This window comes from Pelodiscus sinensis, chromosome 21 (genome assembly GCF_049634645.1).
Source record: "Pelodiscus sinensis isolate JC-2024 chromosome 21, ASM4963464v1, whole genome shotgun sequence".
Lineage (NCBI taxonomy): Eukaryota > Metazoa > Chordata > Testudines > Trionychidae > Pelodiscus > Pelodiscus sinensis.
Genome location: NC_134731.1, coordinates 20,380,522 through 20,406,170, shown reverse-complemented (window position 1 = coordinate 20,406,170; position 25,649 = coordinate 20,380,522). Strand labels below are relative to the sequence as shown.

The following is a 25,649-nucleotide window of genomic DNA, read 5'->3' as shown; positions in this document are numbered from 1 at the left end:
GAAAAGGACCTGGTGATTACAATGGATGAGAAGCTGGATAGGAGTCAACAGTGCGCCCTTGTAGCCAAGAAGGCTAATGGCATATTAGGGTGCATTAGGAGAAGCATTGCCAGCAGATCCAGAGAAGTAATTATTCCCCATTATTCGGCTCTATCTGGACTATTGTGAGGCCACATCTGGACTATTGTGTCCAGTTCTGGGCCCCCCATTACAAAAAGGATGTGGATGCATTGGAGAGGGTCCAGAGGAGGGCTATTAAAATGATTAGGGGGCTGGAGCGCATGACCTATGAGGAGAGACTGAGGGATTTGGGTTTGTTTAGTCTGCAGAAGAGAAGAGTGAGGGGAGATTTGATAGCAGCCTTCAACTTCCTGAAGGGAGGTTCCAAAGAGGATGGAGAGAGGCTGTTCACAGTAGTGATGGATGGCAAAACAAGGAGAAATTGTCTCAAGTTACAGTGGGAGAGGTCTAGGTTGGATATTAGGAAAAACTATTTCACTAGGAGGGTGGTGAAGCACTGGGATGGGTTACCTAGGGAGGTGGTGGAATCTCCATCCCTGGAGGTTTTTAAGTCTCGGCTTGACAAAGCCCTGGCTGGGTTGATTTAGTTGGGATTGGTCCTGCCTTGGGCAGGGGGCTGGACTTGATGACCTCCTAAGGTCTCTTCCAGCTCTATGATTCAATTATAAGGAACCTGTCAGTAGTCCAGGCTAGACAAGACACTTTATCCATCAGCTGTGCCAAGGTCACCTTCACTGCTATACTTTTTTGGTTCTGTGGTAACTATTGATCTTCTTTCCTATATGCTATGCTTACAAGGGTTGTCTCAATTAAATCCAGCTACTGATCTCATCTAAAAGCCCTCATGGCATGTCTGTGCGCAAATATTCCAAAGAACATTATGAATATATTCAACTCTCTTTGCTAGTAGTTTCACGATTCTAGCAAAGAAATGTTAAGTTTCACATCTTTCCAAGAAATTTAACGCGAGATATAGGCTTCAGCTGGAAGTGTAACTTCAATACACACCACATTTTTAAAAAGTGTTTTGTGGACAGCCCTCTTCTCTGATCACAACTACTTGGATTTATGACCATACCATTGCTCAAAAGAAGTACTCATCAACACATCCTTAATGACCACATATTCATTCAAGTCAAGCATCATAAGCAAGTGCGTAATCAAATAAAAAATAAAATACTGAGAGCACAAGGACTTCAAAACTGGGACTTCGTACCTTCTCTAGCTAATGAATTATGAAAAAAACTAGAACTTGCCAAACAGCGAATTTCAGCAATCAAGCCTGAGTGTTATACAAGACATGAATTATAGCCTTCAGGTCAGCTTTTGAGAGTAATGGGTGTCCTTTGGCTATAATATTAAGATGATAAAAAGAACATTTGGTAATGAACTTTTCTGACAGCCAGACTCTTAAAAGAAGAGACAGAAGTTACATTACAGCTGTCAACGGCGGGGTGTCCCTAGTCAAAAAATGAAACCACAATTCATACCCAAGAATGATATTTGCACCAAAATAGGATATACAGATTCAGCAGTTTGTAACATAAAAACTGATAGGCTACATGAGGCATTTTGTCTAAAGCACCTTCAAGTTATGCATATTTATATTCATAAGCCCATTTCCATAAAGCATGGAGGGAACCATCACAAATACCCCTAATCAATATAGTTATACAACTATTTAGTGCAGACCAGCCCTAAATAGCACAGAAATTTAGGGAACATCACAATGGAGGATCATTGCAAAGATACAGGGATGTGAAATGAAGGATTTAACCATGACGGACTAAACTAAACCAACAGCTGCAATCATCAGGAGGTGCAAGAGAAAAAAGTTAGCCACTCCCCCAATAAGGAACTCATGGCAAGCTTTGGTGAAAGCAAAAATCACTGTTGCAGTGAGTGTGAAAAATCAGACAAATTCCGAGAGGGCTGCTGTGAACAGGGATATAAACATCCAATATATTGGATGTGTGGTTCTACTAAACAGTCTTTAAATAAACACTCTGGTTTGAAGTGAATGCTGCCTATGAAACCTGACACTCATTAGGAGAATGTTCACAGGAACAACATTTCCCATTCCCTCCCACAATGCAAAGGTGGAGGGTAAAAGGTTTGCAACGTAGTAAGTAAGCAATACAACAGTAATTCGCTGTAACATCATGATAGTCCTTAAAGGCCATAATGCAATTTCTTTGCTTGAGCTATCACACAACAGGGGTACTTGGCAAAGCTTTCTTGGCAGAGAAACCAAGGGAAATGAAGGGAAGGGAAGATCACAAAACCCAGGCTGAAAGGAAACTGCTAGAATTAAATTCGTATTTGATGCAAAAATATGAGGAGTAGCTGGTAGCTGGACAGCTAGGGCGTCAGACCACTGGTGGCTATTAAACAATAAACACTCTGGCTGTGTCTACACTGGCATGAATTTCCGGAAATGCTTAAAACAGAATAGTTTTCGTTATAAGTATTTCCGGAAAAAGAGCGTCTACACTGGCAGGCTGCTTTTCCGGAAAAACCCTTTTTCCGGAAAAGCATCTGTGGCCAATGTAGACGCGCTTTTCCGGAAAAGAGCCCCGATCGTCATTTTCACGATCAGGGCTTTTTTCCGGAAAAGACTACTGGGCTGTCTACACTGGCCCTTTTCCGGAACAGTGTTCCGGAATAAGGACTTATGCCCGAGCGGGAGCAGCGTAGCTTTTCTGGAATAGCAGCTGATTTTGTACAGTAGAGCGTCGTTGCTTTTCCAGAAATTCAAGGGCCAGTGTAGACAGCTCGCAGCTTATTCCGGAAAAGCGGCTGATTTTCCGGAATAAGTGGCCCAGTGTAGACACAGCCTCTGGGTTTTGTTCTGAGTCCTGACCAGTAACTCGTGACGGGGCCAAGACACAATCACCACAAAGCCTACCTTTTACACCAGTTTTAAAGTATGAGGGTTGAGGAGAGGAGTGCTTTAAAAATGGACTTGTGAGGCAAGAAGCTTTCAGGATCCTGAAATCCTCCCTTACCATTAATGCCATTGGCAAAGAATGTTTGCATGAGAACGAGTTGCAGGACTAGACCTTGACTCGAAACAATTGCAGCCTGTGGTTTTTTTCTACATGACAGCTTTTAGCAACACGGCTGGCCGTGCCGCTGAAAGTCAGGCAGTGAAAACCCTTTGTCAACACTGTTACCGATAAAAATCTTCTGCCTCATCCCCAGTGACATGAGCAGCATTTCATTGTGGAGGAGAGCACGCCTGCTGATAAAGCATTGTTTACATCTAGGGTTAGGTAAACACTTGCACTTTATCAACAACACCAGGGATGTTAAATGTCCAACTAAACAGTCGATTAACTTCAAGAATTTTTATCAGTTACTCAACTATACTATGATCCCCGGGGGAGGGGCTGGCAGCCAGTGCGCTCCAGCCAGAGGAGACGCCTGCCACTCCATGCTCCTGCCTCTGTATCAGAGGCAGCAACGTGGGGTGATAGGCGAGAGCTGGTCTGCGAGGGAAACCAGTTTAAAAACTAGCACCCCTCGCGGACTGGCTGACTGTCCCTGCACTGTAGCCTCTGATACAAAGGCAACAGCGCAGAGTGGCAGCAGCTCCTGTCCGGGAGTGCTCTGAGCTCCCGGACCCGGTACAAGCCAGAACTCAGCCAGGCTGCCTGCCCACCCAGCTTCTAATACACGTTAAATGCAGAGACACAGCAAGGGTAGGTCCCAGACACAGCAGAAGCCAGGACTGAGCTAGACTGCTGGCCAGCCTGCTAAAAAACGTACTGGGGGGGGCAGGGATGTGTGACGTCTATAGCGTTAACTGATAAATATAAGGTTATAGGTTAAAGGATTAATTGACTACACTATTACATCCCTAGACAAATGTTGTTCATAGGCGCTTTACAAAAAATAAGAACATGAACAGCCAATTTTGCTGCAGTGAGTGAAAATGTAAACACTGCTTTGTCAAGAGGAGCACTCTGCTGCCAACAAAGCAAAGCCACCTCCTTGGAGGTAGAAATATTGTGTTGACCAAAGTGCCAACAGCAGCCATGCGTGCTGACTTTTAGCAACAGGGCTGTGAGAACACAGCACAGTCTTGTCACTAAAAGCCACATTGTGTAGATATATCCTCGCGCTTGCCAAGGCCATTGGGGAAGGGGAGGGATGCTCTTTAAATTCCCATGAATGACAAAATCTTTGTCCCTCAATTGCCAATGTAGACAAAGCTGAACACTTGTGATTCTTCTCCTCCCAACCAAATGGTTAAAACATTGTTTTAAGCATTTAACATCTTCTGTGAATATCAAAAACTTATTTTTGCATTTTCAACAATTTGTAAAAACTTGACAGTAAATACAAGCGCTCAAGCTATGTGTATCAGACACAAGCAAATATGCATATCCACGTGTCAGAAAACAGAGTGGGAAACTGACAACCATGAACTACCAGTAGCTGCAAAAACACTCCCGACTCTACCTTAATTTATTGATCATAAAATATCTCGCAAATTACTCAAATTTCAGTGTCCAAGTAGACCAGGTTTTTTAATTTATTTTAATTAAAGCCCAGATCCACCTTTACATTTCAAAATTGCCAAAGTAATGGAGCACATAAAACAACCTATATATCAGAGCACAGTTTCCTATCAGTGTCTGCTTAACAAACAGACTGCTACAAATACCACTTCAGTGTTTTCATCTGTTAACTAGTTTAAAAAAACCTCATGTTTTATGCAGGTGTAGACAGAACAAGTGGTAAGTGGGACCATTCACAGAGCTATTGCAGTCTGTTCTTACCATTAACAACGGTCTTGAAAGGTACTCCCAGCATCATAGCTAAATTGAGGGTGGAACAGATTGTTTAGCATAAGTAGATAACACAAACAGTATTGTATAGGACCATTCAAAGTGAAGTGGCCCATTACACACTGTTATAATAAGCCATAACTCCAGTACTCTTATTAAGACTCTGATTTTTAGCATCTAGCAAAGATATAAATTTAAGTTCCCAGGTTCCTCTTTGGAAGGTGTTGTGCAAGTTTCTTTTCAGGATGAGTACAAAGAAGTCAGAAGGCAACATTTGCCATGGGGTGATGTGATACGGTGACCACTGGTAACAGGAGCTTTTGTGTATTTATCATTCTATCAATGAAAACTTACCCTTATCATAGAACACTAGAACTGGAAGGGACCTCGAGAAGTCATCGAGTCCAGTCCCCTGCTCTCATGGCAGGACCCAGTGCTGCCTAGACCATCCTTGATAGATGTCTGTCTAACCTCCTCTTAAATATCTACAGAGATGGAGATTCCACAACCTCCCTGGGCAACTTATTCCAGTATTTCACCACCCTGACAGTTAGGAAGTTTTTCCTAATGTCCAACCTAAACCTCCCTCACTGCAGTTTAAGCCCATTTCTTCTTGTCCTATCCTCAGAGGCTAAGGAGAACAATTTTTCTCCCTCCTGTGATAGGGAACAGCCAGCATGGATTTGTAAAGAATAAATCATGTCAAACCAATCGGTTAGCTTTCTTTGATAGGATAACGAGTCTTGTGGATAAGGGAGAAGTGGTGGATGTGGTATACCTAGACTTTAGTAAGGCGTTTGATACAGTCTCGCATGATATTCTTATCAATAAACTAAGCAAATACAACTTAGATGGGGCTACTATAAGGTGGGAGCGTAACTGGCTGGATAACCGTACTCCGAGAGTAGTTATTAATGGTTCACGATCCTGCTGGAAAGGTATAACAAGTGGGTTTCCGCAGGGGTCTGTTTTGGGACCGGCTCTCTTCAATATCTTCATCAACGATTTAGATATTGGCACAGAAAATGCACGTATTAAGTTTGCAGATGATACGAAGCTGGGAGGGGTTGCGACTGCTCTGGAGGATAGGGTCATAATTCAAAATGATCTGGACAAATTGGAGAAATGGTCTGAGGTAAACGGGATGAAGTTTAATAAAGACAAATGCAAAGTGCTCCACTTAGGAAGGAACAATCAGTTTCACACATAAAGAATGGGAAGCGACTGTCTAGGAAGGAGTACGGCAGAAAGGGATCTAGGGGTTATAGTGGACCACACGCTGAATATGAGTCAGCTGTTGCAAAAAAAGCAAACATGATTCTGGGCTGCATTAACAGGTGTGTTGTGAGCAAGACAAGAGAAGTCATTCTTCCGCTCTACTCTGCACTGGTTAGGCCTCAGTTGGAGTACTGTGTTCACTTCTGGGCACCGCATTTCAAGAAAGAGGTAGAAAAATTGGAGAGGGTCCAGAGAAGATCAACAAGAATGATTAAAGGTCTAGAGAACATGACCTATGAAGGAAGGTTGAAAGAATTGGGTTTGTTTAGTTTAGAAAAGAGAAGACTGGGGGGAACATGAGTTCTTAGCAGCTCCCACACCATGACCCTGCTCAGCCGCAATACCTCCTGCTCTTAGGGTGTTATTTGTTTAACATTATATCCATATTTTATTTACACATACATAAATTCTACGTAAATTTCAGGTACACCACCTTGTGGTTTTAAACCACTGAATTCTTCTGCTTACAGGAACTTGAGGAAGAATACTTTTGTTTTCACAATTCATGGTTAACATTTCCATAGCCCACATTTGAATGCTATTGTTCTCTAACATACATTTTAGCAGCTGCACTTTTCCTACCAATACTTAAACCAGCTGGAAGACTGCTAGCGCCCCCTAAAGTTTAAGGGCTTTATTTTCAACTTGATGCACAAGAATTTATACATGTATCATCCCCTAGCCTGAAAGGTGAAAACACGACCTCAAGTATGTAACCCATGAACGGATACACTATGCTGCCTAAGCTAATGATCAACAGTGCCTATGCAGAATGCAGGATCACCTTCACAGCACAGTTAGCCTTTATGGCCAGAAGTTTCCAAAAGACTAAGAAACCATCATCAAGCTCAGATGTTCAATACAGCTCAGAATAACTGGGCATTGAACCCTTTAGAAAAATCTGGGCATAGGAATCAATAATGACAGCTTCTGAATACTTTGAGGAGTCTGGACTCAACTGTGCGTGAGGATCACTTGGAAAAATAGACCCTGAACTCTTCAAGACACCAGTAACCCCACATCCCACACATGCAGAAAATCTTAGATCAAAGCACTTTCCCTTGCCATCCTATGGGAAATAGAGTGCAACCAAAGATTTCACAGGACTGAAATTGCCCATGCTATTTCTTATACCCAGTTCTCTTCTATGGCGTTCCCTTGGATTTCTCTTCTGCCGGGGCCCATTAAACAACAAACCTATTTTCTATAATGTGATGATTCTTTGATATTTGAGAACAGGGTAACAAAGTACAAGTGCTGTTGCCATAGATCTTCCCAACAATGTGGCACTTCCATTACCATTCAGCTAACAAACAGGAAATTAAGGTTATAATTAAACGCAACATCATCAAGGCTGAAAAATCAAGCCCCATGAAAGTAATGACATTCTGGATATTATTAAGGCTCAACATTTTATTCCAATCCTATGGAATTATTCTGTAAACACAGAATAATTCCACAGAACCTCAGAACAATTCTTCCAGCCAATAGAAATTTGGCTCAGGTTGCTTTTTAAGTATGTAAGTAACATTGCCTCAGTCACATTATGCTAAATATATACTGTGCAGTACCCAAGAAACACAGTCACTACAAATTATACACAGGGTATATCTAACACTGCAATCAAAGATTATATACAAGCCTGCCTGGAACGCTGGATTATTACGTAGGCAGCTAGCCCGTGCTGCTGCAGCTTCTTTGTTCTGGTACCCAAGCCAGCAAGATTAAAGCCAGTTCAGGAATGTGCAATCACACCCCATGACCCCAAAGTAGACATACCCCAGATAGGTAAGGAGCCTTATTTGGAGTTGCCCCGCTTGGGTTCTCAGCCTTAACATCATTTTTTCCCATTTATATTGCTGCTTGTTTAAGAAGAGCACAGTAAAGAGAACCTTAACCTACCCTCCTCAATACTGACTTCAAAACTGGCAACAAGAGGGATCACATTTAGTAATAAAAAAAATCATTTATAGACAAGTCCGCTTACTAGAAAAATCATTATTTATCTAATCCCCAGCCCTCCCCGTGGGAGCTGCATGTCAAGTTGGGTTCATCTGGACGTGTTGATCACCAATAAGTATTCTGCAAATCAGAAAGAATTCAAATTCCATGAATGATTCATTAGAACAGAAGATAACTCCCTATGCCACAGCTGTGCTGACTTAGTAGAGCTAGCAAGATAATGTAAAAGTTCACCATGTTTTCTGCATTAGTAAAATAAGCAGATCTGACCTGGATTACACACAAGGAACAGATGTGTTGATTCAAAAAGGGACTTAACAGTCACTCTCTTCTGATCATAACCTTAATTTAAGGGTGCTATAAAGCTAAAGCCACACCTAAGTTTACCTGCTCATCTGAATTCAGCCCCCAACAATTACAAATCATTAAAGGTAAGCTTTTCTGCACACAAAAACCCACCTTAAGACTAAGCATACCAAATTTCAACTGAGAAGGAACTGTTCAGAAAAAACATAAGCAACTAAAGGAGTTACATTGTAAGCCACATCTTAGCTCTAGCTGCATATTGTTTATTCTGGCAAACAAAGTAACATCAACGGTTAATTTCTATGTTCAGTTCATTTCATGTCTGCCTAAATAAATGAATCTAATGCTACAAGTAATATGACTGTAACCAGAATACCCATAGTCAAATTCTTGAAATAGACATATATCAGTGTTTCTCAAAGTGGTCTGCGGATCCACTAAGAATGTTAAGGACAAGTCGACTTAATGCTTATCTGACAGTCGAGTCAACTAGTCGATTCCACCCACTTCCCCACTGCCTCTATCAGATAGAGGCAGCAAAGAAGGGAGGGGGGTACTTCAAAGCAGCAGTGCCACACAGCTGATCCCGGGGCTCTGTGTGGCACTCCCCCTTTGAAACACTGCCTCGGCGTTTCAAAGAGGAAGCGTCATGCACAGCTGACCCCAGACTCCATGCAGCTCTGCCCCTTTGAAATGCCAAGGTAATGTTTTAAAGGGGGCAGTGCCACACAGAGCCCGGGATCAGCTATGTGGTGCTGCCCCTTTGAAACGCCGCCGTGCCGTTTCAAAGCAGCAGCGCCGCGGGAAGCCCGGGATCAGCTATGGACTCCCAAGCTGATCTTGGGCTCCCTGCAGCATTTCCATGAAACCAGGAGTCAGCTGGGGAGTCCCCAGCTGATACTGGGCTCCACGCAGCGCTGCCATTTTGAAATGCCACACGGTATTTCCATGGAACCTGGGATTAGCTAGGGACTCCCTTGCTCATACTGGCCTCCAGCGCGGCATTTCAAAACACGCAGAGCCCAGGATCAGCAGGGGAGTCCCACCTGATCCCGGGTTCTGTGGAATGCCTCGCGGAGCCAGTTGACCCCGGGCTCTGCATGGCATTTCAACCGGAGCCAATGGGAGCCATGAGGCTCTATGGATTCAGAGCCGGTAAATAAACAAACCGGAGCGGCCAGTTAGCAGCTTTCTCGGAGTGGGTCCATGGGCCATTATGAAAAAAACTGATGTATTGCTAAGACTCTCTCTCAAGTTATATTTGTTATTTGAAAGTATTTGAACAGCTTACCCTGCATATGAACTTTATGCAAGATTTAACACTGAAGAGGGAGAAGGAATTAACATATCCTCACTGTATAAAACTGATGATAGCTTTTTATAGAAGAAACTACTGAAAAATGCCCTTATTAAACTAATCAGTAAATGTCCAGCTACAAAATTCTATCTGTACAACCTGAGTGTAACAGTAAATTTAACTGGTGCAAAATCCAGTGCTAAAATAAAGCCTGATTCTTGAATCAATATTCAACTCACTGACACCAAACAAGATAAATTTGTCTGAAAGGTGAAAAAAATAAAATGAATGATTCTTAAGACTGTCTAAAGAGACACAGTTCAAAGGCAAATTTGTGTTCTGCAACTAAGTTTTGAAGGAGCAGCTTCATTCTGAATCACTAGTACTGTTTTTTACCTCTTTTGAGCTAATTATGCCCTCAGGAAAAAGAAAGTGTAAAGAAAGTGAAGTTCAACCAATAGCAACAAGTAACTTCTAAATAAATTATCTGATCTTTCGAACCCTCTGCTCTTATTTAAAACAACAATGAAAATATGCCTGTATAGTCTGATCTCAGGAAGAATGTTTGTTTGGATATGTGAAACTAAAAGGGAGGCAAATTAAAGCCCATTTGAGCAACATGCTCTAATACTAGTTTGTGTGTATACAGTGGGAAAGTGTTTCCTTAAAAGGGCTTAATTTAACAGAAATAGGCATGATAAAAATTAACTCTTTGGCGACTGTAGATTTACATACATAAGTCATTCAGCTGTAATTGCTGGCATTTTTCCAGAAAAACAGTCATAGGAAAATGTTTTTAAAAATGCCTAAAAATGCAATTTGACAACAAAAGAAAGTGATCTTTTCAATTCTCCCTTACGGTCTCAAATGAAGACATTTCTCAAGTAGATCTGACCTTCTGTTTAAAACCTGATTTCTTGAAAAGTGGGCTGTGTGTACAATTTTGATAATCTAACTCAGGGGAGGCAATCATTTTTGACAGGGGGGCTACTCTAAGGCTACGTCTAGACTGGCATCATTTTCTGCAAATGCTTTTAACGGAAAAGTTTTCCGTTAAAAGCATTTGCAGAAAAGAGCGTCTAGATTAGCACAGACGCTTTTCCGCAGATGCACTTTTTGCGGAAAAGCATCCGTGCCAATCTAGACGCGCTTTTCCACAAAAAAGCCCCGATCGCCATTTTCGCAATCGGGGCTTTTTTGCGCAAAACAAATCTGAGCTGTCTACACTGGCCCTTTTGCGCAAAACCTTTGCGCAAAAGGACTTTTGCCCGAACGGGAGCAGCATAGCATTTCCGCAAGAAGCACTGATTTCAGACAGTAGGAAGTCAGTGTTCTTGCAGAAATTCAAGTGGCCAGTGTAGACAGCAGCTGCTTTTGCGGAAAAACTTGCCAGTCTAGATGCAGCCTAAGATTTTAGAAAGTGGTAGAGGGCCACAATCTTCCATGATATTAATGGAGAAGGTGCAGGGGCTGGGATGGAGGCTGGGTACAGAATGGAACTTGAGGAAAGAGACTGGGGTGCAGGAGAGAGAGTGGGGTCTGGGAGGGAGTTTAGGTGATGAAGGCAGTTGTGACTGGGGACTGGGATGCAGGGATTTGGGTTGTGACCTAGGGTAGGAAGGGATTGTGATCTGAGCACGGGATTGGGGTGCCAGAACTGGGAGGGGATATGGGTGCAGGAGGGGGGTAGAGGGCTTGGGTATGCTGAGGGGGGCAGAAGGCTGAGGAAGCGAGGGGCTGGGTGCCGGAGGCAAGCTCTGGCCAGGAGACTTACCAGCCAGCAGCCCAACCAGCCTGCCTGCCTGCCGAGCTAAATGCTTGTAGAGCTTAAAACAATTCTCAGCCAGCCAGCCTGCCTGTCTGCTCCGTGCTTGCACAGGCTGCAGGGCCATGTTCTTCTGTGAATAACTGAGCTGAAGGGGAGGCAGTATTGTGCTTTGCATGCTGCCTGTTATTCAAACAAAAACCAGCCAGTAAGATTGTGCTGGAGACAGGGACAGCACCTGAAGCCTTCCCTCCCACTCCAGGATCACAATCGCTTTCCTGAGAGGTGTGCAGGGCAAGCAGCGGAGCCTGCCTGGGGCAGCCCACTGCATCTGTGGCTGAATCTGGTGGCTTAGCAGGCCAGATTCGGCCCACGGACCATATTTTGCCTGGGCCTGGTCTATCTGGGCGTTTTGTATGTAACACCAAATAGCTATCACACTAGAGCCACGAAACCAAAGCTGACTAAAGGCTATCAAGACCCTAAGCAAGAAAGGCGAAGCTGCCTGAATCACTGCAGCCACTTTGCTTCATGCTTCCTAAAGACATAATGCAACCTCACAGTCAGTCAGAGCTTTGTAATGCAAACGTAGGGCCTAATCCCATAAGATACTGACTGTCCCTAACTGCCACTGCAGTTGATGTCACCCAGCATGTCAAAGGGTCAAGGCCATAGTCACTTCCTCTTGTCCAAGTGTTTCCCAAAGAAAACAAAACAAAAAAGAGAGTAAAAGCTTTTTCCCCTCACGTCCACAAGGCAGAAGAACAGGATTGCGCCTTAGAATTCTACCAATTACTTCGGAGAGGTAACAGCTACTATGCTGGCTAGCATGTGGGAAGACAATCTTTCAACCCAGGAAACAGCCAGAACCCAAATTCTGCAGCGCCCACCATCCACCCCACTTCACATCTATCAGCATCTCTGCTCCTTAGGAGTACAAGCCAGAACAGGATTTGACTTGAAAATAACACAGGGACTGCACTCAAGTGTGCCACACGTATTCAGCTACTTCGCAGCAGTTTACACTGCATTGGTCACCAAAACTATGGCGTTCGGTGACAAAAACCAACCCAGATGTGTGGGAGACACTTCAGGCATCCAAAGGTTCCAGCAGGGAGCGAGACAGGAACCCATATGAAGATATTACAGGTTAGTGACCAAGTTTTGTAGAACTTTATTTCTTATGATATCATGAGCTTTCGTGGGTGCAACTCACTTCCTCAGATGACTCCTCAGAGTGGGTTTCACTCACAAAAGCTCATGATACCATCTACATGTTTTGTTGGTCTTTAAGGTGCCACCAGACTATTTGTTGTTTTTAAAGTTTTTCCTGTTACAGACTAACTCGGCTATAATTAAATAGAACAGGGTTACTCGTGGCCCACGGGCTGCATGCAACCTGCAGCCTGTTTATTTGTAGCCTGCAGTGTGGTTTGGGTTTACACAGGGCTCAACACACTGCCGCAGGTGAGATCCTTTGTACATGGCCTCCACTGGGAACACGCTCCACAACAGCAAGGCGTCTCCCAGTCAGGGTGAGCACGGAAAGACGCAAGTGGACAGCTGGCTGGAACACATGGGTACAAGGTGTTGGCGTTTCTAGCCCCCAGGAAGGAAGAAATAAGCTTTATTTCTTATGACACCTTTGCTAGATTCTTTTATTCTGACTGAGGTTTACAAATTTCCAATTTCTTTTACAACTGTTCTAACTTCAATAAAAAAATAAATAAAGCACATGCACAGACCTAGGCAACTGGGAGTAGGAGCAGAGCCACCTTCAAGTAACCTGATCGAAAAGGCTAGATCAAGTTGTCAGTGACTGAAAAACCTACCGAAAGGCCATCGCGGTCTACTTACATGAAACAAGCTCACTATCTCAGTCCAGCTGTTGAGTCAGCCACAACAGACACCCCTTTCCAGAAGCTTCAGGAGAGGAACTAGTAAGTGAATGGGCATGACAACTAAACTCCCCTCTTATCTACAGAGCTGCAAAACCAAGCTACTCCCTCATATGCTTGAGCGCTCCATTGCAGAGCATTCTGCTACCTCACCCAAGCTGCACCTATTCTGGGGACAGAGGATTTTGGTCTGTAGGGAGCTAAATCTGGCATCTTTCATGCATTCTCACATCTGTTTTCTTAAAATAATGGCCTTACGTCCATTAACATCGTTCTGTATGGTTCTTAATGGAGGCGTCATTCTCTAGTTTTCCTCTAGAGAATCATTAAAATTCATCTGAATGAATTTATCTTTGAGAAATGAATTTCAGCACAGAAATTCAGAAGAAAATACTGGATAAAAATATCAGAAAGGAGTCCGATTTTCTAATGCATAAGAACATAAGAACGGCCGTACTGGGTCAGACCAAAGGTCCATCTAGCCCAGTATCCTGTCTACCGACAGTGGCCAGCACCAGGTGCCCCAGAAAGGGTGGACTGAAGACAATGATCAAGCGATTTGTCTCCTGCCATCCCTCTCCAGCCTCTGACAAACAGAGGCCAAGGACACCATTTTATCCCCTGGCTAATAGCCTTTTATGGAACTAACCTCCATGAAATTATGTAGCTTCTCTTTAAACTCTATTATAGTCCTAGCCTTCACAGCCTCCTCTGGCAAGGAGTTGGGTTTTGGGAGCTGGATAAACACTGGGATATTTTCTCATAAAAAACACTAACAAACTGACTCAAGAAGGTTGGTGCCCTTTAAACTCCAAAATTTCCTGTTCAGACACTACTGTTTATAATGTCAACAACTGCTGGGCCCAATTACGAAATTTTAGGCCTGAACTGTTTGGTTTCAATAAGTTCACTAGTGTCCTAACTTTGCAACAGGAAGGTAAGACACCTAAAGACGACCCTTCCATATCCATTATGCAGACATCATGGAGCCCACTAGTAACAAAGGGCATGCAATAGCTCAGTCCCTTCTTTGCAATCCTTACATTGCATCATTTCTGATATAAAAAAACCCATACAAATGTTGAAGCCTGACCCAGAACCCAGTCTGCACACCATCTTTATGGCCTTCACCTTGTTTTGTTAGTGCATCTCTAAGACTTGGAGTGATCATCTCCCTCCTTTCACGCTCCTCATTTTTCCCAATGCTCTGCTGAAATGGACCTGTCCTGCCAGTTTCTTCCTCGACTTCACGTTCCTTCTGTTAAAAGAGAAAGAATTACAATCATTCAGCTGAATATGCAACATTTAGACATAGGATATTCTTAGCAACCTCAAATCAGAGCTATTAAACCTGATAGCAATGCTGGCGCACCAAGATGAACCTGGCACTCATGCAATTCATTTGTTAAAAGCTCATCCTCTAATATCCCATCCCCCCCCCCTTGCCATGCTGTCAAACACTAACATTTGGAGTCTAATGGAGCTTGGCATCTAAATCCCACAGAAAGTCAATAGGATTTGGGTACCTAACTCCACTAAATTCCTTTGAAAATCTCCAGCCACAGTGACTTTCCTCTCCAAGTACATTACAACTGATCCATGTGTGCAGGGATCACACCAAAATGCAGCCACCTCTTAAGTAAAAAGTTGTCCTAACAGGCCACAGAAGTATTTTAGACAGTAAGACAATTTACTGAGCTGAAGACACGTAATGCTGCCCTACACTTACACTAAGTACTCTAGGACCTTTCCCGACCTGTGCTTTGGGCCTCTGTTTATATCTATTTAGAGCACTGCACATTCGAAAAACATAACTCTGCCTTTTATGCAATATTACTGCAACAGGTGGGATTCTCAACACAGGACCAACCAACTTCCCAGGGAGGGCTTTTATCATCACAGAACCCACCTAAGATTAGACCCACCATTATCAGCCACTGTATAACAATAACAGATACGATACAAATATGGTAAGTCTAGCTTGACATGAATAAAGCAATAACAAGGAGTAGTATAAAGATAAGAAGGCCAAAGAAATAGGTAACTGTGAATCCCCTGCTATATGGTGGTCACTTCTGAGATTGCACTGCCATTTATAATTCATCTGACAGCACACGTGGAAGTGTATAGAACAGTGGTTCCCAACCTCTTTTATACTGCAGAGCGGCAAACTCATTAAAAAACTTTTGGCAGACTGACAGACACATTTGCATATTCATTACGGTAATAATTAATTTGAATATGTGTATATTCATTATGGTGATTGATTTTAATCGGTCACATGTTATTTTGTCGACCGACCGCCAGCCATTAGGTTCCTCCAGTCCTGGCCAGCCGGAGTAGCCACCCCCCCTCCCGCCTGCCAGCCACATGGTTCCTCTGGCCCCAGGCAGCTGGAGCAGCCGCCTGTCCCGCTGCCACGCGGTTCCTCCAGCTCCAGCAGCCCAAGCATGTCTCCAGCCACACTACTGGAGGTGGGCAGAGTAGAAGTTTCCATTGTACGCACAAGCACGCAGCTCAGAGGGAACTCTGGCGCCTGGCTCCGTGCTGTCTCTCACCGGCCTGGCTGGCCGGGTGCTCCAAGCCCCACTGGAAGGGGAAGTAGAAAAGCAGCGTGTTGCCATGGCTGCCCAAGCTCACCAGGATTGCTGATGAGGCTGGTGCTCTCGCTCATCCTCCACCCCACCCCCACAGGCGGAGGCGCTGCTACCACCACTGCTCCCCCTTGCCTCACAGCTCCCCGCACGAACTACCACTGCAGGCCATAAGAGACACCTCAGCTTAGGGGCCTAGAAGGTTGAACCTCTCTAGTACCCTTGTACTTGACAGGTGCCAACCCAGAGAATTTGCTGAACCATGGGTGGTCAATATGTCTAGCACCATTGCCAACATATCCACTGCTATCTGGGCTCTTAGAAAACATTTAAGGGTAAATTAGAGCTAAACAACAGCACAAAGCACAGAGCCAGGACAAGTGTTTGTAAACAAACTTTATAGAACCACAGGGAAAACTGGCCACACCCCTAATAAAAGGACATCCAGCTAACTAAAATCATGCCGGACCACACGTTGCCAGAACAGAGAATGAAGAACTAGAGAGGTTCAACCTATATTTAAATTAAAAACATATACATATATATATATATATATATATATATATATATATAAAAATTTTTCCCACTTTTAAGACTGTCTACCACTTTTTTCAAAGTGTGTAAACAGGACACCAGTAATTTGTTCCCATTTTAGCTGAGTACCCAATTTGTTTCATGTTGGTAAGAATTCAATCCAAGACATTTCTTAAGGGAAAAAGCAACTCGGTGCCCTAAGAATTGTATTTATTCATTTACTTAATAATAAACATTTCATGTTTGTTATTTAGGATTTGAAAGAAAGAAGTAAATAATACAAAAAGCAAACTTCTCAAGGGTGATGGAGCAAGACGCTCTGAAGTAAGTCTAACATGAATTCATTGTATTTCTGTAACAAATCATGTAAGTAGTGGCTTCAGCCAGCTTTTCTTGTCCTTGACTTGGCTGCCAATAAAACAAGCCAAGTACTCATCTTTCTGATCTATATTCACAGGCAGCAAAAAGTCCAGAAAAAATGAAAAGTTGGGAATTTAGATTTTTGCTATTTAAGGCCCAAAACCTGAAGCTTGCAGGAGTTTTGCTGCTATACTTCTTTGGGGTCTAAATAAAGATAATTAAACATCATGCTTCCAGCCACAAACCAACCTCAATCTTGGGTCAGGAAGAAATTTCTCTCTTTATTCCTATATGTACAATCAGCTAGGCACTTTATGGAACAGGTGAGAGAAATCCACTTTCCTCTGAAAAAGCAAATATTAGTTGCCTGATTTAGAGAAGGCTCTGTGTTCCTGGTTAGAGTAGGAATAGAGAACAGGGCAATCCATTATCTGCAAATTCACAACAAATAATTCAGATGTTTCTTTATGTGCATTTCTGCCAAATATGCCTCCAAATTCACACACAAAATGTAATCTCTTTCAACAACATGTGTTTATTTGGGGTCCTGCAGATATCTGCAGATACAGAGGAGAGAGCACCTTTACAGATGGTTATAGCTGAAACTGTCAAAACTCCTCAAGCTGCATGTTTGACTTTATGTAGAATTCAAGTTATTCAAAACATATTATGTGAATAAAATTAGCAATTTCAATGTAAACTATGCACACAGTTAATTTAGTCTTTTTAACCTGCCATTAAACGTGTGTCTAATTCTCACTGTGCCACAGCTGAAGAAAATCTGTTGATGTAATTGCACTATATAATTCTCTAATCTAGCATGGCAGCTGCCACCCAAAATATCAAAAGACAGAGCTCTGTTTCACAGATGGTCCAGACCATAACTTAGTCTCCAAAGAAACATACTAAGGACCTCTGGAAATTGGTCTGGCTTGTGGAAGATTGGTTTTCTAGTCAAGTGGCTCCAACCTTTTTAAATGACGGATAGTCTACACAAATTTGAAGGGCACAAACATCAAGGAGACAGAATTACTTAGTGTTATCTAAGAGACCAGAACTAGCAATAATGAACAAAAATAAAAGGGAAAATTTAGGCAGGATTATCAGCCTCCCAAGGGAAGTGGAGAAGGACCTACTGTTTCACACATGTAAAGCCAGAAGAGATAAAGTTCTAAAAAATGTACCATAAGTAAGGTCCTTCGATTTCAGTTTTCAGTGAAAAATTCCCAGATTATACAAAAACTGTTCAATATGTATTGATTTTTTTATCCAAATTTTGTACCACTTAAGTACACCAAGGTTCTGATTATGTTAAGAAACTCCAATATTTTACATTAGATAGATGTCTTCATGTTAACAAGCTAATCTAAAGTGTCAGTGCAAGGCCATCTGTTATAGGGTGTGGAAGACACACATGCACTGTATATAAAGTTCATTAAATAAACCACAGCATTTTCTTTTCGGAATTCTTATTTTTCACTTTTTTTGGGGGGGGGGGGGGGGAATCCTCCTATGTCCCAATATTATCAATGCTATTTACTCAGACTTATGTGAGTTTTGTGCACTGATTTTTCACCTTTTTTTTTTTTTAGTTATTGTAATAAACATTGATAAATACCCAGGAATTTCTAAACAAAATACTGAAAAAATGATACCATCTACATGTTTTGTTAGTCTCTAAGTCGCTGCTAGACTATTTGTTGTTTTTGAAGTTTTTCCTGTTACAGACTAACACGGCTCCCCCCTCTGAAACTATTGAAAAGAAAGGGCCTTGCCCATAGGAAACAACACGCCCTTGGCAAGTATATGGACTAGATGAGCGATCAGGTCTGTTCTAATTCAGACTCAGACCTTATCAAACCACTGAGCCCCTGCAGCCATCTAGGCATCGACTATTTGATTAGTCGATAGGGCGCCTCTGCCTTTGAAGTGTGCCTTTCAAAACAGCAGGGCCACAAGGAGCCCAGGGTCAGCAGGGGGAGTCCCCAACTGATCCCAGGCTCCACATAGAGCTGCTGCTTTGAAACGGCACGTGCAGCCTGGGGACGCCCCAGCTGGCCACAGGCTGCATGCGGTGCTGCCACTTTGAAACCCCCCCTTTGATCCCCCCCCCTTACCGCCTCTTTCTGATAGAGGCATTTGCTTATTGGATAGTCGATTAGTCCTTCACATGCCTGTTTATGGTCTAAATGCCCTTAATACTCCTATGCCAACATGGGGTACTTCCGTTCCCATTACTCAATCGGCAGCCAGACTAATTCAGAGCATCCACAAATAAAGCCTGGGGCCAGCTCTATGTGGAGCCTGGGATCAGTTGGGGACTAACAGAACCTCAGATTTGGTAATTAAACAATCGCTAAATCCTCAAACTATCTTCTCGTGTACATTTGAGAGTCTGTCCATTTGTTCAAGATCTCTTCCTAAAAGGTAAGAGCTACAAGCACCAACTTCAGCATACAGCTTCCTCTTGTAACTTGAAGCAAGGTAAGGATTTTGTTGTGCCAGGCAAACGGGACTGCTTCTTATATAACCATACAGAAAAGAGACAATCGCCAGGCAGGTGGAAAGGGCTGGCTAGGGGTACCCACCTCCAAACTGCCTACCCCCCCATCTGCCCTTTAGGGAGGACTGAGGGGCTGAAGCTCCTCCCACCATTCATATAGGAACGCTGTTGGCTATTGCCATTCATCAGGGAGCGAGGGGAAAGTGCAGAGTTTGCTGCATTCCTCACTCTCCCTGGGATAATAGGGGGCAGAAGAACAGTCCAGGACACGCACCCCTCTCCCAGCTGTGACCTCTGGAGCTGCAGTAGCCATGGAGAGGCACTTCTCACCTGACCCCAAGCTGCTGCCGTGACTGTGGGCTGGGGCAGGTCCGCAATCTGCATACTGAAGCCGTCATCCCTGGCCCTACCCCAAAGCAATGATTTAAACAAAGCATGTGCAATTTCATTTTATTTTCCAAAAAAACAAAATTGAATTAAGGACCCAAGCAAAGCAGGTAAATCTTCGATAACCTATAAACAGGCTGTACTTCTGTACCAGGCATCACTGCACAATTTTGCAAATAAAGTCTGGCACTGAAACAAAATGCAGGCAAGAAAGAGAGGAAAAGTATGACAGCTGACAAATGGGAACAAAAAATAAGCTATTACATTCCAATAGCTCGATCTCGGAGTTGGTTTGATTAAGAGTGGGGAATATGCCACCTATTTTCAATAAAGCATTTCTAAAAAGCACAATGGCTCTTGAAAAGTTTCTGCCAATTCAATACATGAGTAAACTCGTTGAAGAGATTTTCTCCCAACCCCTCCCCCCAAAGTAAAAGCCTTTGTTTCCTCTCCTGTATTTAAAAACCCACAGGCTATTGGCCAAGCCCATCTTCCAGCTACCTTGATAGCCTAAATGCCCCGCAGGACAGGGCTGCTTGCAGCTTCCTCGGATGTATCTGGTGCCAGCCACTGTCTGAGACCCGACACTGGACTAGCTGAACCACAGACGTAACCCGGACTGAAATACCCATGCTAAAAAGCTTTGAGGCTGGGATTTTTAGATGTACCTAAGAGAGCCGAATATCTACATTCTGCTCAGTTTGAATGGAATTTGGGCACATTGCCCCTTTTGGCTCCTTTCAAAATCCTAGCCCTAAATTCTTCAAGTCTATGTTGCTTTCCAGAGTCCAACCCTACAAGGTGCTGAACATCTGTCAGGAGGTGCAGAGAATCCTCAACTCCCAGTGAATCACCTAATCCAGCTCTCCCTGAAGGCAATTTAAGTTCTGCCATAGATCTCAATGCAAACCAGCATATTGCATGATTGCTCCCATAATAAAAATACATAAAAAGCCCACATGCGAATCCCAAAAGTAAGTCTAACAGCACATTAGCAGGTTCTTAATACTTCTAATACCTGCTATGCAGTATGATAAAAACCAGCATGTGGAAGGAAAGCCCATACACAGGTTTTACAAGGATGCAATTAAAATCGTGACCTCTGTAGCTTTTCACACAGTTTCAAGATTTTTTTGGCACTACAAATTAATTAAAAAACTTTCCATAGCCAGAAACTCCAGAAGTAGACGTTTTTGAAAATGTGTGACCGTGATTCTAATAGTACCCAGGGGCCCGGTAATAAAGCTGAATGTTAAAATAAAGTTAACCTGTATAAGGATGTTAAATTGCGTTTAATCAGCTAATTGAGTAGTTGATGGAATTTCCATCGACTACTCAATTCGTCAACAAGGGGGCAAACTGCAGAGCCGCAGAACTGCAGAATCCCGGGAGCTAACCCCACTGCACTCTACCTTTTAAATGTAGTAAGAGCCACCTAGGTGCAAGCTGGGACAGCTGAGTCCTGACTCACACCCAGTCCCCTACTGCGCCTCTGCCTCCCCTGTTCCCTCTGCGGAGATGGTGTTGGGGGGGGGGGGGGGGGGGGGGGGAGACCGGCTTTTACGCTAGCTCCCCACAGCACCAGCTCCTGCTCCCCCCTCCCCCAGAGGCAGCAGGGGGGTAGGGATGTAATAGTGTAGTCGATTAACTGATAAGCAAAAGCAGGTTCATGCTACAGACTTCACGCATTTCCCTCTACCCCTCCTTTGCCAGTAAATTTTTTAGCAGGCGGGCCAGCAGCCGGGGTCAGTCTTGGCTTGCAACGGGTCTGGGACCTATCCCTGCTGTGGCTCTGCATTTGAAGTATATTAAGAGCCAGGTGGACAGGCAGCCTGGCTGTGCTGGCTCACACCGGATTCAGAAGCTCAGACCCCCCCCCCAAGACAGGGGCTGCTGCCACTCCGTGCTGCTGCCTCTTTATCAGAGGCAACAGCACAGGGCAACAGGCAACCAGTCCGGGAGGGGAGGGCTCCCCTCGCAGATCAGCTCCAGCTCCCACCTGGCACCCCACACTGCTGCCTCTGATACAGAGGAAGAGAGTTCCTTCGGAGTGAGGCCGGAGCGCACTGGCTGCTGGCCCCACCCCCGGGGGACTATAGATTAGTCAACTAACCGATAAGAATTCATAAGGCTACTCAACTATTCAATTAACCGATATTTAACATCCCTATGGAAGTGGGTCTGGCCCACGAAAGCTCATCATCTAATAAACCATCTTGTTAGTCTTTAAAGTGCTACATTGTCCTGCATTTTGCTTCAACTACCCCAGACTAACACGGCTACATTTCTATCACTATGGAGGGGGAGGGAGAAGCGACTAGTCGGCTACTCGACTAGTCACTTACATCCCTAAACCTGTAGGTATAAAGATCATGGCTGAAATTTTCAAGAGTGACAAATGACTTTAGGAGCCCAAACTGATATGTATCAAAGGGGGCCAAATTTCATAGGGCAAGCGTTCAGCCCTTTTTGAAAACAATGTCCCTTCAAATATAAGAACATCCAAATTCATTCATCATTTTTTAACATCCTGGCCTATATTAAGAGATTTCATGTCTCTCTCTCTCTCTGTTTCCATGGCATGCCAACAAAAACCACAACTAAAATGAAACTAACATGGGTTAACATTATCTTGTGCTCCCCAGGTGTAAAGCCATTGAGGCTTATGCCACAACTAGAACTCCACTCTGACACCAAACCAACCCATTACAACATTCAACTCCATACCCTATATTTTGCAGATTGCTTAATGGATCTGCAAATTGTTCATCACCTGCTCTCCATTATTTCATTCTCTCCACTACAGTTCACAACAAAGGAGCAGACATGACATTTCAGCAACAACATGTACCCAAGTAATACACATCCCAGAAAGGAAAGGAGGATTTTTTCCTCTGCAATCATGTTCCACGTTAAAAGCAGTCTTGAGCCAATACTTAGAGCTACAAGTACATTTCTTTGTGCTAATCCTATTTGTTATGGAAGGGGAAGTCAAAGTGGTAAGTCTTTGAAGCTGGGAAGCTGGCTGTTCTTAAAAGCATTATTTTTAATTAGAGACAATGTGACCATTTCTGCTTCAATAGTAAGATGCCCAAGAACAGAAGGAAACATTTTGTATTACCTCGCCAAGATCTAACTGGTTCATGCTTTTGGAAAGGAAACCCAAGCCACTGCGTCACAGTACCCTTATCGCTAGGAAAGGTGGGATCCACATAAGTTAGCATCTGGGGGACGGATAAACGGACACACACGCACACCCCACATTCTACATGACAACTTAACCAAACATTTCAAATCCAAATCATCCTAGATGTTACAGAACTTCAAACACAGCTCTTCACTTTTAAGCTTGGTCACGGTAATACGGAAAATGGTTCCTGACAAAACAGCAGGCTCCTCCTTCAGATATTTAGACAAGCATCAGCATCATAAGACTCATCATGACAGTATTAACTGAGCACCACTCTGACTACGTCAGCAGAAAGTCCGAAGACAACCTGGGCCGTAAAAACTCAACTGTACAGTAGGGATGTAACAGTGAAGAGTTGATTAACAAAAGCTGATAGGTTAATGCTATCGACTATACACATCCCCCCCACCACCTGCCAGTACATTTTTTAGCCAGCTCAGTCCTGGCTTGTGCCGGGTCGGGGACCTACCCTGCTGCAGCTCTGTATTAAAAGTGTATTACGGGAGTAGGCAGCCCGGTTCAGTTCCAGCTCATGCCAGGTCTAGGAGTTCAGCCCCTCTGCTGGGACAAGGGCTGCTGCCACCCTGTGCTGCTGCCTCTGTATCAGAGGCAGCAGCAAGGGGTGACAGGCAGCCAGTCCACGAGGGGAGCTGGTTTTTAAACTGCCTCCCCCTGCGGACCAGTTCCTGCCTGGCACCCCGCGTAGTGTGGCAGGGGACTCCTCAGGAATGGGGCTGGAGCACACTGACTTCAGGCCCCACTCCCGGGGACTACAGAATAGTTGACTAACCAATAAGAATGTATAAGGTTAATCGACTATTCAATTAAACGATATTTAACATCCCGGCTGTAGAGATGTTCTGCCTTACATTAACACACATTAGTGGGGCTGCACAGGAAAACTTCCATTAACCAACGTCTCTAAATAACTGTTCAGCCTCTGGGATTGGCAGGATATTATCTTTCAACAGCATTATAGGTCACAACCACGCAAAAGGCATGTTAAAGGACTCATTTGATTGGCTGCAAATTCTGAGACACATTACGGAAAAAGATGACTGGTTCAATGTCTCCCCCGACTTCTCCACCACCATTTCCACAAGGTGGCATGTCTCTCTACTCTTTTGTCTACAATCAGCAGTTCCCAGCCTTTTCCAGATGGGGACCCATTTTGACAATTCAGGAAGACTTGGTGACCCCAGGCAATTCAAAAACAAGGGGAGTGGGGAGGCAGAGCCACCTGGGGAGACACTTGGCGATCCTTTTGAAATGTAATGGTGACCCATATTCGGGTCGTGACCCATCGGTTGGGAAACTCTGGTCTACATGGTGGAATCCAGGGGTCATAGTTGGCAGGGCTCGCCAAGAGGCGGTGAGTAGATTGCCATGGGTGAGTAGATTGCCTAATTTGTCGAGCCCTGACAGTTGGTCAACAGGAATTAGCGGTATCACCTAGCAGAGTTCCAAAGCCTTCTCACAAGGTAGGTCAACAGCAAACCTGACACACTATTACTTTGACACAAACAGGGCTTGTTTCTGAATCTCAAGCTGGTTTTACTCCTGGCATGTAACTCCTTGGAGATATTCCAGCATTTGCACTGGATTTAAGAATGGAATCAGGCTGAGAAAAAGTCTCCAGTTTTCTTTTCCAGATATTTTTTATTAGGCAGTTTTCTGGAAATTAAATCCCAAAACAGAAGCATTCAATAGGTCATGGACATCTTATGAGACACATGTCCCAGATGCAAAAGCTAGCCAGACTGGTGAGTCTGAAAAACTGAAGTGTATATGGATGGAAGCACTGATTAAGCGGAGACAGACACATCTGTCTTTGCAGTCTGAGAGGAGGGAGGCAGGCTGGCCCCTTCTGCATCTGCCAGCAATGAGAGATTGGAGTTTTTGCCTGGCTCTTCAAGGTTCCTGTTGGTAGTAGCCCACTTGTCAGGCTGTGCAATGGCTGCCTGGGGGGGACTGAACTTAGGCCCACCACCCTGTGCTTCCCAGGCCAATGCCCTATCCCCTAGGCCACTCCAGAACCCACCTGCCCTCCCTACCTTCAGAGCATCCCCTTATGCTGCCTGCCTAATGTAGGAGCCAGCTCCATCCCTGGGGCAGCTGGGCTTAAGAAAGTGACTCAAATCAACAGGAGAAGTTCTGATCCTGGGGCACATCCCGTCCAAAGACAGACTCCCTGCTCAGACTGGTCTTCCCCAGGTGGCCATTCAGGTAGGCACGACAGTCCAGTTCACCATCAGAAAACTATGTCTGCATAGTCCAAGTCTGCTGGGAAAACCTTTCCAAGAGGAGCTATTGGAATTCTCGTAGCACCTCGGACAGGGGCTGGAAACCCGCGGCACGCGTGGCGTAAGTGGCCGCGAGCCGATTTTCAATGGCAGGCCAGCAAGAGCTTAGCCCCAACCCTCCTCCCCGTGCTGCCGCTGGAGCCCTCCCTCTTCCCCAGCACAGGTTAGGCTGCAGTGAGAGGAGGCAGCACTGGGGCTAACGCGCCTCAGCAGCGCCTCCAGCCTCTGGGCTGGCCTGGGACTGCGAGGCCACAGCACCTCCGGCCTCCAGGGCCAGCCCAGGGACACATGGCCACAGCAGCAGCGCCTCCAGGGGCAGCACAGGACCATGTGGCCACAACAGCAGTGCCTCCGGCCTCTGAGAATGGCACGAGGCCACGTGGCTGCAGCGAGGGAGTGCGAAGCCAGGTAAGTGTCCTCCCCCTCATGCCCAGACCCCCACGCCCCAGTCCCTC

General features: G+C 44.4%; 1 protein-coding gene across 1 annotated transcript in view; it reads right to left on the bottom strand.

Moving 5' to 3' along the window:
- Positions 1-25,649, bottom strand: part of LOC102458161 (S-adenosyl-L-methionine-dependent tRNA 4-demethylwyosine synthase TYW1) — a 187,789-nt gene that overhangs the window by 132,335 nt on the left and 29,805 nt on the right. The window contains exon 9 of the mRNA XM_075905103.1: positions 14,455-14,581. Within this exon, the coding sequence (XP_075761218.1) occupies positions 14,455-14,581 (127 nt within the window). The remainder of the gene's footprint in view (positions 1-14,454; positions 14,582-25,649) is intronic.